The sequence below is a fragment of the Hipposideros armiger genome, unplaced genomic scaffold (genome assembly GCF_001890085.2).
Source record: "Hipposideros armiger isolate ML-2016 unplaced genomic scaffold, ASM189008v1 scaffold_69, whole genome shotgun sequence".
Taxonomy (NCBI): Eukaryota; Metazoa; Chordata; class Mammalia; order Chiroptera; family Hipposideridae; genus Hipposideros; species Hipposideros armiger.
In genome coordinates this window covers 1,055,569-1,069,951 of record NW_017731419.1, presented here as the reverse complement: position 1 = coordinate 1,069,951, position 14,383 = coordinate 1,055,569, and the positions used below count along the sequence as shown (strand labels likewise).

The window sequence follows — 14,383 nt, the reverse complement described above, 5'->3', positions numbered from 1 at the left end:
CTTTTTAAATGTGCATGTAAAATAATGAAAACGATGGAGAAAACAGACAAGATTTTAAAATATTCCACGTAGAATTGGACTGCATAAAAAAGAACCAATTGGAAATTCCAAAACTAAAGATAAAACATGTAAAACTGAAAAATAAAATATCATTAAGTGGACTTGGCAGCAGTGTTATCGATTTTCTCTACCTTTTCCTCTATTATCTTGATCATAATAATCATAGTTATCTTGAATTCCTTGTCTGCTAACTCCAGTATCAGGTTCATGCAGAGGTCTTTTTCTATTGTTCGATTGTTCTCTTGAGCTTAAGTCATTCAGTCCTAAAATTTTTTAGAGCCTTCTTATTCTCTACAGCTTCTACCACTAGCAATCCTGAACTAGAAAGTGAAATTAAAACTTACAACACCATTTACAGTGATGCCAAATACATAATATACTTGGAAATAAATCTAACAAAAGACTTCTTTGAACTCTACACTTAACACTACCAAAATTACTGAGAAAAAAAGTAAAGACGGCTAAATAAATGGAGTGGTAGACAATGTTCATGGATTAGAAGGACTCATACTGTTAAGATGGCAATTCTCCAAATTGATCTCTAGATCAATCCTAATTAACACAATCCTCATAAAAAATCTAATTTATATCAAAACAAATTATAATGATGGAAAGAAGCATGATCAAACAAGTTACATAATATATGATAAATATAAATAAATTCTATTTGCTAACTAATTTATAATGCCAAAAAGTAGATTAGTGGCTCTGAGTAGAAGACATGAATCATAAAGGGGCATGAGGAAACCTCTGAGGGAATGAAAATGTTTCGTATTTTGATTGTAGTGATGGTCTCATGGATACATCCACATGTCAAAATTCATCAGCTTGTACACGTAAAATAACTATGTCAATGATACTTTAATAATACTTTTTAAAGCCTCTCAAATGTAGTTTCCTTACAGTTCACAAAATAACAGATTTCAAAAGATCAAGATTCTTCTTTAGTCATTTAGGAAGAAAAAATGTCGTGTGAAATTGAAAGAAATTATTTATTAGGTTTAATAACAAAAGCACAGTTAATATTGGTCAGAAACGAGTATGTGTGTGTGTACGCGTGTGAAAACATACCATTTCCAAAAGAAGTAGTTCTTCTCTTTCTTTCTCTTGATCCAACAAATCTTTTTCATAAAACTTTTTCTGAAACTAAGTTTAAAGTTTAAAATGAAATTGTGAAATATTGATGATGAGTATCTGCCAACTTTTAAATATTCCTTTCAACATAAGGTAAAGAGAATGACTTACAGCATCCATAGACATTTCCATTCTGTCCAATTCTAACACAGTCTGTAAAGGAAGTTTTTAAAATTATTCAACAGTAATTAAATTAAATCAATCAATCATTTCCCAAAAAGATACATTTTCAGAGGGATCCTCAAATAGGAGGTTTCTGCACTGTGTGGAAGACTAAACTAGAAAACTTTAAAGTTCTTCCCAATTCTACATTGCATTTTGAATCAACCTATATATATCAATGTCAGGATATATTTAAACTTTTAAAAGTTTTTAACCTTAAGAAGAGCAAATCTAGACACATATTTTAAATACTAAACTTATGCAATTTAACTAATTTTTAGTAATTCCCAGTTTCATTCTTCTGAATTTTCAGATACACAATTTTTGAATTTTTAAAAAAATCTTTTAGCTAAATATATAATGAAGCAATCTATAATTTGACTTAAAATTCTCAGTTCCTTTCCTTTCCACAGAAACTTTCGATCATATGACACTCTAACCTACAGAAAAGAATTTATTCTGAAAGCATTCTCTCAATTTAGTATTGTCTTTCAGAATACATTAGTCTGAAACAAATTATAAACAAACAATAGTCCATCTACCCCTCTCTGTCTCTGACAGAGGACAGCACTTCGAACAAGAGGAATTCTAATGGCCAAAATAAAGTACATCTATATATTCATAAGCCGAAGCTATCCATTGCAAACATAATATTTATTTGAAGCTTTATTTCTATGTTGGAATTCATGGAAATTTAAAAATTTATGTAATGGAATATCCCTTTTAGATAAAATTACTTCCCATCTTATAAAACTGACAGCCTAAGTTATACCATTTTCATCCCGAAGCTTTGTGTAGCTTCCTCAAAGTTTCCCCTACCAACCACTCATATAGTATCAAAAGTTTGATAACATTATACTACAGAATTTTAATGGGACAGATGGACTTCGTACTTAAAATAAGAGCTGGACTTCAGAATAATCCACTGCAGTTTAGCAATCTATTACGGGATTAGCTTGTATTATCTCAAGCTAATAAATTTTTTCAGAAAAGTAACTAACCGTCTCATGTTTATTAGTTTGACAAGTTAACTTTATTTCCTAAACTTTTGGAATTAAATGCCAAGGCCTGAAATATCTGGTAGAAACAAACGCGTATATACATATATACATGTTTTTAAATTTAGATGTATGTCCAGACTCTGGGTATTTCTGGTTATTTCAGTTGGTGAAGAGAAATTCACATTTCAGTAAAATGAAATTATGCTAATTAATACCAAGTTATCAAATCACATTATTAAAAGAGGTCCTCATGTAACATCTGGCAATGATTTTTAGGAGAAACAAAAGAAGAAAAACAAAGGATTCTTTTTTTTCCTCACATCAATGTTACATTACTTAAGACATTAATAAATTAATTTCTCTCATTACAAATAAATGTCCAAAAACTAATAACAGGTGTCCTGAAGTTCACAGGTTCATAAAAGCAACCACTTTAATTTTACTTGATCTTATAAAAACCTTAGTTTTATATTCAGCAAAAAGAGTTTTTGAAGACTAAAGTATTTTAAGGTTTGACTTCACAAACCAAAATTTTTACTGTTTTAGTTTTCCAACATTCCCAAACACTTCATATGATGAGATCACAGACTAAAACAAAAACCATAAGATACAATGTTACATTATTGAAAACAGAATGCTCTAAGGGTAAGAGATCGATATTCTAGCCCTATTTCTGCCACTTACTAACCTGATCTTGAGCAGACACTTAATATTTCTAGGTCTAGAACGTCTGTAAAGTCAAATAGACACGTCATTAACTCAAGGGCCCTTCCATGGCTAAATTTCTATCAAATGTGACTTTACCCATTTTACCAACACAGTTTTCTTCCATTATAATTGCTTATAAGTAAAAACTGATGAATGACGTAGTCATTATTAGTGGAACAGTATTTATTGGGCACCTAAAATGTGCCAAGCTCTCTCTCATAGAGCTTATGTTACTAGTAATAAAAGTTTGATGTCTCAGTGACAACTTTCAAATCCAACTGTAACACACATCAGCCAAATCAGTTACTAATTCCTACTGCTCTAGCAAGGATGTAAATATCTTAACATAGTGCCATCCTAACAAGCTAAAGTAGTGACGATGTCTTAACGCAAGAAATGTAAAGGTCGGGGCACGTGTGACACTTACTCTTTTCACAATGGCCAGGACATCTTTATCTTTTTCTTGACATAGGAGTTTTCTCACACACATTTCTAACTGCTGAAGTAGATGCTTATCTGCAGGGATCTTCAGAGTAGATTTCACTTTGGGCAACAAGTTGCAAAGTTTCATTCTGTAATAAATTAGATGGTATTTACTTTTGAGTAAATTTATAATTTAAATAGAATAATTAGAAAATAGTAACCAGAAGCTAAAAGAAAATTCAAGCTTCACATAGCCTGAGAGTTCATTTTTTATGCAACAAATGCTTATGGAGTGCAAGCATTCATTTTTCTGGGTGCTGAGCTATAAGAGTAAATAAAACCACAAGAATCTCTGCTCAAACTGAGCAAAATGTCTGTCAAACGGTGGTAAGTGCTCTAGAGAAAAATAAAGCAGGAAAGAAAGACAAGGGATTACCAGAGGAGGGGAGTTACAATTTAAAGAAAGGTGGTCAGAGAGGGTTTCAGTGAAGGTTTCACTAAAAAGATGACCTTTAAGCAAAGATGGAAAAAAAAAAAAAAAAGAGGGAATAAGCCATGTGAGTATCTGGAGAATTACAGGCAGTGGCTGCAGAAAATACAAATGTCCTTCAGGGGGAGCTTGCCTAGGTGTTGCCTCAAATTAGCAAATTGGCTCAAAATGGCAAACTGGCTACAGTGGATAGAACAGAGCAAGGTTAGCAGGAGATCTGAGAGACAGAGGCCAGCTCCTCCAGGGCCTTGAAGGCCCCTGTTTGGAGACTGGTTTTTATTTTAAGTGAAGTAAGAAGCCATGGAGCGTTTGAGCAGAGTGAAATGATCGGACTTAACGTTTTGAAAGTATCCTCTGGCTGTGTTGGGATTAGACTGCAGATTATTGAGGAGACTCAATAATTCAGGCAAGAGATGATGGTGGCTTGAGCCAGTGTTAGCAGTTGAGGTGGTGGAAATGGCTGGATTCAGGAAATATTTTGCAAGCACAGGATGCCCTGAGGGACTGGAGGTAGAATGACAGAAAGGAGTGAAGGTTTTGACCTGAGCAAGTGGGAAGATGAAAAGGCTATTTACTGAGATGGAGAAGACCACAGGAGGAAGTACAGATGAGGAAGGTGGGGTTTACTTTTGGACAGCTGAAGTCTACTAGATTCTCAGTGGAAATGCTAAGTGGGCGGTTGGCTCAATGTGTCATCTGTCCAGGGTGGAGTCCATGCTAGAAATACAGAGTCAGGAATCTTCAGCATACAGATGATTTGTAAGCCAGAGGTGCAGTTTGAGAAGAGATAAAAGGACAGAGTCTATGACACTGTCACAGTCTAGACCGGGCTGACAAGGAAGCAACGAGCAGACTGAAGAATGCCAGGTGAGAGGACACCCAGGAACCTCCAGAAAACCTCTCTAGGAGGCGGCGGTTCTGAGGGGAGTTCTGCCTTGCTAAGCTCAAACTCGACGGCTTTGCCAGGGCTGCTTTTAGACAGGGATGCTAGGCAGTTGTCTATTTCATGGCTGTTGTATTCATTTATTCATCTTGTTATTTTTACTTCTATGCCAAACCTTGTGACAGCTAAGTCCCATGCCTAGAGTTTCCAGGATGCTTTCTCAGCTGAGCCTTCTCCTTATACAACAAAATTTGCTTTTTATCCAACGAAAAAGGAGAAAGCTCCTGCATTAGAATTTTCAACTCTGAAAATAGCTAGAATGGTCTCAAACTCATTCAGAGCTCACCATGGATACTGCTAAGCCTGGTGATGTGGTCTCTAATTAAGTGGTCCCAGTTCCCCCAAAGAGAATTTTTTTCACTTCTCAAAGCTCAAGAGAAGGCTCCTTTGATACCAATAGTCTTTTTCTAGACTTGATATTTTCTAGACTCAGTGAATTTAAATTTTAAACATTCACTTAGGGAAAAACAACAGTCTGTGCACACTTCGTTCTTTATAACCCAAGGCAGGTTTGGAAAACATCTATTCAGCAGAAGCTACACAAACTATAGTAATGATTTATCTCTATGAAGATCCTGAGCCCAAGAGATGATAAAGATTTTGAGACTAGAGGCCACACCTTTCTGATAAGCGAAACTCTTTATGTACATTATCTCTGGTATTTATTCCTCAGAACACCCTATAAATTAGGTACTAAGGAAATGGATGTACAGGGAGGTTCTGTAACTTGCCCAAAGACACATAGCTAGTGTAGAGCTGGAAATCAGTTCAGGCAGAGGGACTCCACAAACCTCCTAACCTGCATGGTCCTACCACCCTTGCCTTCCATTCTATCTCCGCATCTCTATAGCTTTTGTACTCAAAAGCCTGTTACTATATGGTGTTGCTGGACCCATTTCTTTGGCTGGCAGTCACACAGGCAGGAAGTGCGAACCAAGACAAACTGTTATACAACAATCTTTTACCCAAAAAAAATCACTAAAAGTCATAGAGCGATATTCAATTAATCTTCACTTGGTTTTTGAATTGGCAGGTTGCTTTCCCTTAGAGCCAATGCTTTGTTATTAGTCACACTGACCAGAGTAGAAATGATTTCATTTCTGATCAAATAATTTTGTCAACAGCTTGATAAGTGATAATTCATCACTTGGAAGCTGCTTTTCTAGAATCACAACTTCAATTTGCAAGCTTTATCAATACGGTCAGATCCATTAGTTATTTAGCAAGATCTAAATTCTAAGGAATTATTAACAGGTTCTCTAAATTTACTTTAAATCTCAGATCAAGGAAACCTCACTTCTCATTTATATAGCTCACAGACGATGCACAAAATACCGAAGCCAATGCAACTGCACTTTCTGCATTTTCTCACACTCAAAATGCAAAACAGAAACTAATCTCTAAATCTGTTGCCCTTGCACAATGCTCACAAAATTCTTTTGAACTTTTCAACATCTTTCGACAATTCTTCTTGGTATATTTTCTCTCGACAGTAACACTATCAGTCTATGCTTATTGCTTTGAAAATTCTTCCTGTTAATAAGTATTATGTGTAACACACTGCCTACAATTCATGTCAGCTGTGTACAAAAGATGCACCTGTGTCACACAGCATCAGTGTGGCCAGCATGTGGAAACTCGGGAGCACTGAGCTCTGGTCAGGGAAATCAGGGCCACCTGACTCTGTGTCTCTCCCTCCTACAGATTTGAGGTCAAGTTCAGAGCAGAGACACAGGGCATAGAACACAGAAACCTAATGGCCGAGGGTTTAAAATTCTCTTCAACTCCTTACGCAACGTGCAAATAACTCTCAAGAAATAGTATGTATGTACTTAATGTCACTTAAAAATGCTTAAAGTGGTAAATTTTATGATATGTATATTATATATCACAATTTAAAAACAAGAAATAACATGCTTATTTGAGGAGGAAAAAAGAAGACAAAATATATTTATTGTTTTTTTCCATTTCCAAGCAAGCCATTTCCAGACCTCTTCTAATCTAATTTAACAGTTAATCAATCAACTCCAATTAACATCTACTGGATTTCAAAATGTAAGGTAGCAGAACACTGGAAAAGGCAAGAAAAAGACTTCGAAGCAGCCCTACTTCTCTGAATAAATGAGGCGCCAAAAATGGACAGACCCTCTCCAAGCTAACTCTGAACTATATTTCTTTAGTCTTAGAAGATAGATAAATTAAGAATATCTAGGGACTAGCCGAGTAGCTCAGTTGGGTAAGAGCTCGCTCAGGAATGTGAGCTCTGAGCAACAGCAGTTCAATTCCTGGCCCAAGCTGAGCTGCTGCTGAGCTGCCAACAGGTGGCAGGATGGCTCAGCTCAATTAAAAAAAAAAAAAAGAATATCTACTCAATCTTCTCTTGACGCCAATGTGTATATCCAAGTGGCCAGGGAAGCATGTCAGCTGACTTTGACGTACTGCTTTCTCAACCCAATAAATTAAAGACTCACGACTTTAATTTTGGTTGTGCTTCTAAGTCCAATTTTAATACTAATCAATTAAGACCACTAAGAATTTAAAAGCAAATAAAAATTCTTTACTTGATTTTGTTACCAAAAAAAACATTTTACATGTATTCATTATAGTAGATAATTAGAAATACCATTTTTCAAATATTTGCTTGGATTGATACCATACCTCACATTTGCTACTGGATCATGTGTCAGTTCAATAGCAGGTAGAAAGAAATATTTACAGAAAAATGATTTGGAAAAGATCTCTATAATAAATTCACAGGTATCCAAAAATCGAAGTCTATTCCAATAACTTTTTCCTTGACCTAGTTCTAGAAACAAACACAGTGATCATTAGTTTAATTTTTCCTACATGAAATTACATGTGGCAAAATCAAGCACACTAAATCCATGTCGTTTTATACCCACAATTTGTTTAGCAAATACAAAAGAGAAAAAAAATCATATTATATACCCCAGATTTGTAGAACCCAAATTAATGACACCTCAAAAAACAGATAAAAATTTATTAAACATTTCATTTGATTCATTCGTATTTATTAAATATTGACTATATCTATTAATTTTTAATCACTCACTATGTGCTAAGTACTTGACACATACTATCTCACTCAATCCTGAAAAATAATCTATTTGGATAAGCATATACTTATCCCCCCTAAAACATGAGAATACTGAAATTCAGAGAGGTTAAAATCACAGAGCAGGTAAGTGCAGAGCTAGAATTTAAATGCCGGTCTGTATAACTTCAAAATCTTTTAACAATCGAATTATCTGTTTTCTTCTCATTTCCTTAAAAATGTGTTGACGTAGATAAAGTCAAATGTAAACGCAGTATTATTAAAATAATTCAGGTCAACATTTAAAGGGTAATTTTCTACTATAGTATATAAATGTTCAAAAGCAAAAGTCTTAATATTTAAAACTAAATAGAATTTTTCAAAATAAAATTTATTCTAAACGTGAAGTCTTATCACTGAAAAATAAAAATCACATTAAAATAGACTAAGATTAAAGTACACTGAGCATGATTTTTCTTAAATGAAATTTTTTATGTACTCTAATTTTTTCAAAAGTGACAAACCGTACTTAAAACAGTAAACTCCAATAACCAGAAAATCCCATTACCTGCCTAAGCTGGATAGCAGTTTAATAAAAGCTTTAAGACATTATGGTCAAAACTAGTGTACAATGACTAACAAAGTCACTAAGGAGACAGAAGTACAGGCCGCTATTTCTAGAATGAACATTTTAAAGGTTTTTGTTTCAATTTTGACCCTTGGCAAATTAAAACAAATTTGCAAGTGTTAACTGACTTGACTTTTTTAACATCATAAAGGACCTAGGCCGCCAGATTCACATTTATGTACACTATCAACTCTATTGAAGGGGGGAAGACCCTCATTCTGTTAATACTGAAAATAGGAACATAAAATAAATGCTTAGATTCATGGATATTTTGCCTATATTTTAGTTCCAAATTCTAGTTCATCAGGGTAGAAATTAGGCTTTCAACGTAAGTATACATATTTTAATTTCTCAAGTGTAGAAATTCACAAAAAAAAGCCCAAAGTGATTATTACTTTCATTCATCACAGATCTGATCCTGTCATAAAGATTTTTAAAACAAACCACAAAAAATATCTAACCATAAAACTCAAATACAAACACCTTCTATGTATTTACCAACGTTAGCCTGATTATTCGTGGCAAAATTATACATAATATAAGCCAGATCTAACGAAGGCCAACCCCTTTGCTTACTTTTCTTTTTCAAAATAAGAGACAATGATTACTTACGTTCAATTAATTTTTGAATGACTTCATATCTCTGTTCTTGTTTACGATTATAACGTAGAAAAATGCATAGAGTTCGTGAAGCTGCCTTTTGGACAGGTAAGACATTCTTAAAGAAATAAGAAAGACAATTAAACTGGTACAATAGTATATATTCTAAATAATCTGGCCCCATAAATCAATTTTAAGTTATTCGGTAAAAGTAAGAGCGGTGTTATCTGCATCTCAAATCACTGAGCTCATATCCCTCTCAGAGTGTCCTCATATAATAATGTTAATATGATTCAGGCAAATCAATTAACACATCACATTACAAAGTTAATTTAATTTGGCATAGTCATTTGCAAATCATCCAGGCTTGATGTATATGTAACTCTCATTTCCCTACCACTTCATCTTAAGTGACAATCTTCCCAAATACATCTTAGCCACCAATTCTCTTAGACATTCCCTGGACTTTGTCACTCATTTATTCAACAAACATTTGCTAGATCATACCCATTGTTGGGTACATCACCAAAAACATGCCACTTCTAAAATAAAATATTTAGAGATCCCATGATCACGTATATTTTTCAATCCTTCTGGCTCTTCAACCTCAATGTCATTCACGGAAACCCCTTGTCCTTAGAATCCAAAGGACACCATGTCAATCACTCTTAGAGCGTTCTAAACTCCTTTGATTTTCTGTCACGCCACTGGGCCAAACCTTAATTCTCAATGAATTCAACCATCCATCTTTACTGGGTTTGGTTTCAAGCTATTTATTAGAGAAAAATCTTTTAACCAGATATAGTGTGTCCAGTATAAATTCGTGTTCACCAGCTTGACTTACATATAAATATCATAATATTCAATTCTTGAAGATTCGGATTATTATAGTTGGGAATCTTGAAATTCAAGTAGAATAAAACTTTACATTGCTGAGAGAGTTGCCTGATACCTCGTCTCATATTTTACACAAGCTATTTCCAGTGTATTGGGTACTACTCTGTGTGGTGTTTTTAATTTATTGAATGGAAAAAGAGAATGCTCACTATAAATTAAAACAGGAAATTCAAGAAATACACATAAACAGAAATACCACCAGAATTTTAAAAAATGAATTTTAGATAATGAACTAAATAAAAGCATGTTATTATTTTCTTTCATTTTGTGTATACCAATAGAATTTTAAATGCATATATACTAGTCATATCAAAATATGTATATTTTGTACCTCATAGTATATATTAATAATGAATATCATAAAAAGTAAGTTATCTTTTGGGCCAGAAATCAAAGATAAATGTAATCATATCAAAAGCACATAAAAGGCTGCTTGAGGAAGTTATGACAATTTGAGCTCAGAAATAATGACTGTAATTGATTAAAACATTATTGAATAAAAAATGAAATCTAAAAGAGAGACAAAACAAAATTCATTTGTCACCACTGAAATTGGCTACGGCACCAACTCCTAGCTCTGAAAACTGATAGGGGAAAGAATTAAGAATTAATCCTGTCTTTACATTTGGAAATGAATTTAGGGCAATCAATAGCCCAAGTGGATGAAGAAAGGCATTTCTTCACAGAAGAATGTCGTCAAAATGTAGAAGACATGACAGAATTTTTTTAAATCACTCTTTTGCAAGTGCTAATGAAATAACTGACTAAGGCAAGGATCATTAATGGATGTCAAAATTAACGGGTAAAAGGTTGGTGAGAAATTGGGTGTCAGCTTCAGATGACAATGCAAATCACAAGGAAGGAAGTATAATTTTCAAGTGAACTACTAGAGCTGTTATCACCTGCACAACCACCTTAGCTCACTCATAGAGGGACCGCCATTCAGATGCAACGCAACATAAAACACACAGCAGCATTTATGAAGTATTCTTGTCAGACGTGTTTAACCTGAAACTCAGTAAGCCCTTAGATCTAACTTCAAGTTTACAAGAAATATGGAGACTAGATGAACAAATTAATCCCATGAAGAAGCAATCTGACAAATACAGAGTTGGAATATTCCACAGGACAACTGACTAAATCTTTTCCAAATTCAACATAAAGAAAAAGTGGGGAAAGGGGAAGGAAAGAATCTGTTCCGGATTAAAAGAGAATTAGAATATGTAGATAATAAAGGCTATATATCATGAGCTTTACCTTATTGTCTAATTGATAAGGTGGTTGGGAATCCTTGGTTTAGAGGCATTTAATTTACCTTACCTATATTGAAAGCTCATTTACAAAATGGATTCTTTAAAATAATTTTTAATGCTTAGAATTATATAATAAAGTCTTTTTAATCTATAAAAAAAGATATGTAACAACAAAAAGCAATATATAGATCTTAATTGGACCTTATATGGAATAAAACAACTGTAAAACACATTTGGAAGATAAATGGTAGAATTTTAATATGGCTGGATATTAAATGATATTAAAGAATACTTGTTCATTTTGTTAAATGTAATGATTGTGATTATATAGGCGAATGTCCTAAATGAGTGTTGAAATGTTTATAGAGGTAAAATATAATGATATCTATAATTTAAAATTCTTCACCACAATGAAATAGAAAAAACAAACACAGACGGTCCCAACTTATGATGGTTCGACTTAGGATTTTTCAACTTCACAATGGTGTGAAAGCAATACACATAGTAAACTGTGAGATATTCAACATTTTACTATAAAATAGGCTTTGTATTCGATGATTTTGCCCAACTGTAGGCTAACATAAGTATTCTGAGCACGTTTTTAATAAGCGAGGCTAAACTATGGGTGTATTAAATGCATTTCAACTTACGATGGGTTTATTGGGATGTAATCCCATTATAAATTGAGGAGCATCTATATGACAAAATGTTAACAATAGTTAAATCTAGGCGATGGGCAGAGGAGGGTTCATTATAATATTTTCTCTGCCTTCTTGTACCTTGAAAATTTTTTCATAACAAATGTAGCTTATGTCATTCCTCTATTGAAAACCTTCCAAAGTTTTCCCTTGTATCAGAGAGCACGCTCTAGATTCCACGTCGCAGCCTTCAAGCTTCTGTGCTGGGGACCCAGCTGCCTCTCTAGCCTCCTCTCCCCACCACTCGCCCCAATGGCCTTCTGCTCCTTGCACAGCCAAGCATCCTGCGTCACATAGCTGCATTCACTGTTCCCTTTGTGTGGACCACTTGTCCTTCAGACATGCACATGCTCACTCTGTTACTTTGTTCAAGCCTCTGCATGAAATACTTGATCAGAGAGGGCATTTTCCGGATCGCTATATCTACAATAGCATCCTTCTGCCCTCAATTACTTTCTTCCCCTCTACCCTGATCTACAGTTCTTCACTGTGCTTTTCATCCCTGATACGCTATATGTACGTGTTGGTTTACTGCCTGTTTCCAAAAGAAGGTAAGGTTTTATGTGAATAGGCCCTTTGTCTCTTTCATTCACTACTGTATTCCCAGAATCCAGAATACAGCTTGGCATGTCGTAAGTGTTCAATAAATTTTGTTAAATAAGTGAATGAATATTATGGCCATTAGGTAAGGAACTATAAATATTAATCTTTTCTCCAGAGAATATTGAAGCAGAATATATGTATGTGTCTTCTTTGATCATGGAAAATGTGCCCTAATAATCAGCTATCTTCTCTGAAGTATGGAATTACTTCTTTGTAAAAGAAAACAGAAAAATAAATATTTTGGGCTTAAAATATGTTGTAAATCATATTTTATGTTGTAAATAATTTTTCTTTCCTAATAAGAGAAGCTAAAAATGTGGAATAATTATCTTTCTTAGTTTTCTAAACACAAACAGGCCTAAACACTCAGTAATTAGACTGATACAAAAAATTAAGATCAATGTCATAGCATTTATCAGCACCTGTTAATACACTCCCTTATTTTATTATCCATCATTCCCCACACCAACACCACTTAGAATGCAGATTCCATCAGAGCAGCATTCTGTGTCTTGTTCACTCCTATATCCTCACCTGTTAGAACAGTGCCTGACACATAGCAGGCACTCAAATAAGGAATTTCTGAATAAAATAATTAATAAATTCTGCTCCATTTTATGTGAAATTCCTATGTGGTGTACTCATGCACTGTCCTCTGACAAGGACGTTACTGTCGTCAAAACCACTTCTTAAGATTGTTGTGTCTGTAATGTAATCTTCATCCTCTAGGCTTTGCTCTGACACGTGAAATAAACTTGTAGAAGTGTTAGTTCACGAAATGTATGCCTATGGTTTTTAAATTTAAGTTGTAAATGATACCAATAATGTTGGTTTTTTTCTCTTTTCAATCTTTGAAGCTAAAACTGATTTGGGTTTTTGACATGGCTGCTAGATTTCATCATCTCCCGTTTATTGAGAACAATGAGACTTTGAAGTACTTTTCTAATAGTTTCGAAAACATATGCATTATGTGGACATTCTTATACTTCAAAAAATGGTAACAGGATGTCATATTAAGTGTATGGTAAACTGTGGGCTAAATAATCCTCTGGAAATTCTTGTGGAAAAGGTAGACAACTTACTGTATGGGAAGTTTGAGTATAACTGTTTTCCCCCCCTCCCTTTGATTCTGATTTTAAGGTTATGCCTAGTAGGATATCCATGTTTCGAGTATAAACTTTATCTGTTACATAGCCACTCTCTAGGGATTATTTTTAAAAAGTAACCAAACTAATATTAAGGGGCTTAAAGGATGCTTTGACAAATTGGCAGGGGGGCTGAGTAGACACTGAGGCCATGACACAGAAGAGATGCACATAAGAGCGGAAGGTACACTTTGCAGTCGAGATCACTGGCTCCTGTCAACCTTCCCCTTGAGAAGAAGGGGATCAAGTTTGAAGTGAGTCTATTTACACTCTCCCTGGCAGTACAGAAACAGAGGGGAAGTAAAGGTACCACCTGTTCACTCCTTTCTCCAGCTGGGTAGCAGATGATCAAAGGGAGAACTAATAGAGAAGCAAACGGAAACCTGAGCTCCCTCCTCAGAGGTCTGGGAAGATAACATCCTTCTGGGCACAATGGGGTGAACTGAGTTTGTTGTACTATTTCAAGACTGTAAAGAATGCGGTAGTTGGGCCGCCGAGTGGCGCGATGGTTAAGAGCTGGCTTGGGACGCCAGAGGGCCCTGGTTCAGATCCCAAATATGAGGGCCAGTGACACTGCCCTCTA

The 14,383-nt window shown here is 34.7% G+C and overlaps 1 protein-coding gene across 4 annotated transcripts in view; it reads right to left on the bottom strand.

Moving 5' to 3' along the window:
- The window catches only part of PPP4R4 (protein phosphatase 4 regulatory subunit 4), a 109,906-nt gene that overhangs the window by 10,452 nt on the left and 85,071 nt on the right, over positions 1 to 14,383 (bottom strand). For 3 of the 4 annotated variants that reach the window (XM_019642510.1, XM_019642512.1, XM_019642513.1), the window contains 5 exons: positions 9,217 to 9,322; positions 7,580 to 7,727; positions 3,493 to 3,637; positions 1,306 to 1,347; positions 1,132 to 1,206 (listed from right to left, as the gene is read on the bottom strand). In XM_019642510.1, coding sequence (XP_019498055.1) covers positions 1,132 to 1,206; positions 1,306 to 1,347; positions 3,493 to 3,637; positions 7,580 to 7,727; positions 9,217 to 9,322 — 516 coding nt within the window. The remainder of the gene's footprint in view (positions 1 to 1,131; positions 1,207 to 1,305; positions 1,348 to 3,492; positions 3,638 to 7,579; positions 7,728 to 9,216; positions 9,323 to 14,383) is intronic. The other variant, XM_019642511.1, reaches the window with a different exon arrangement.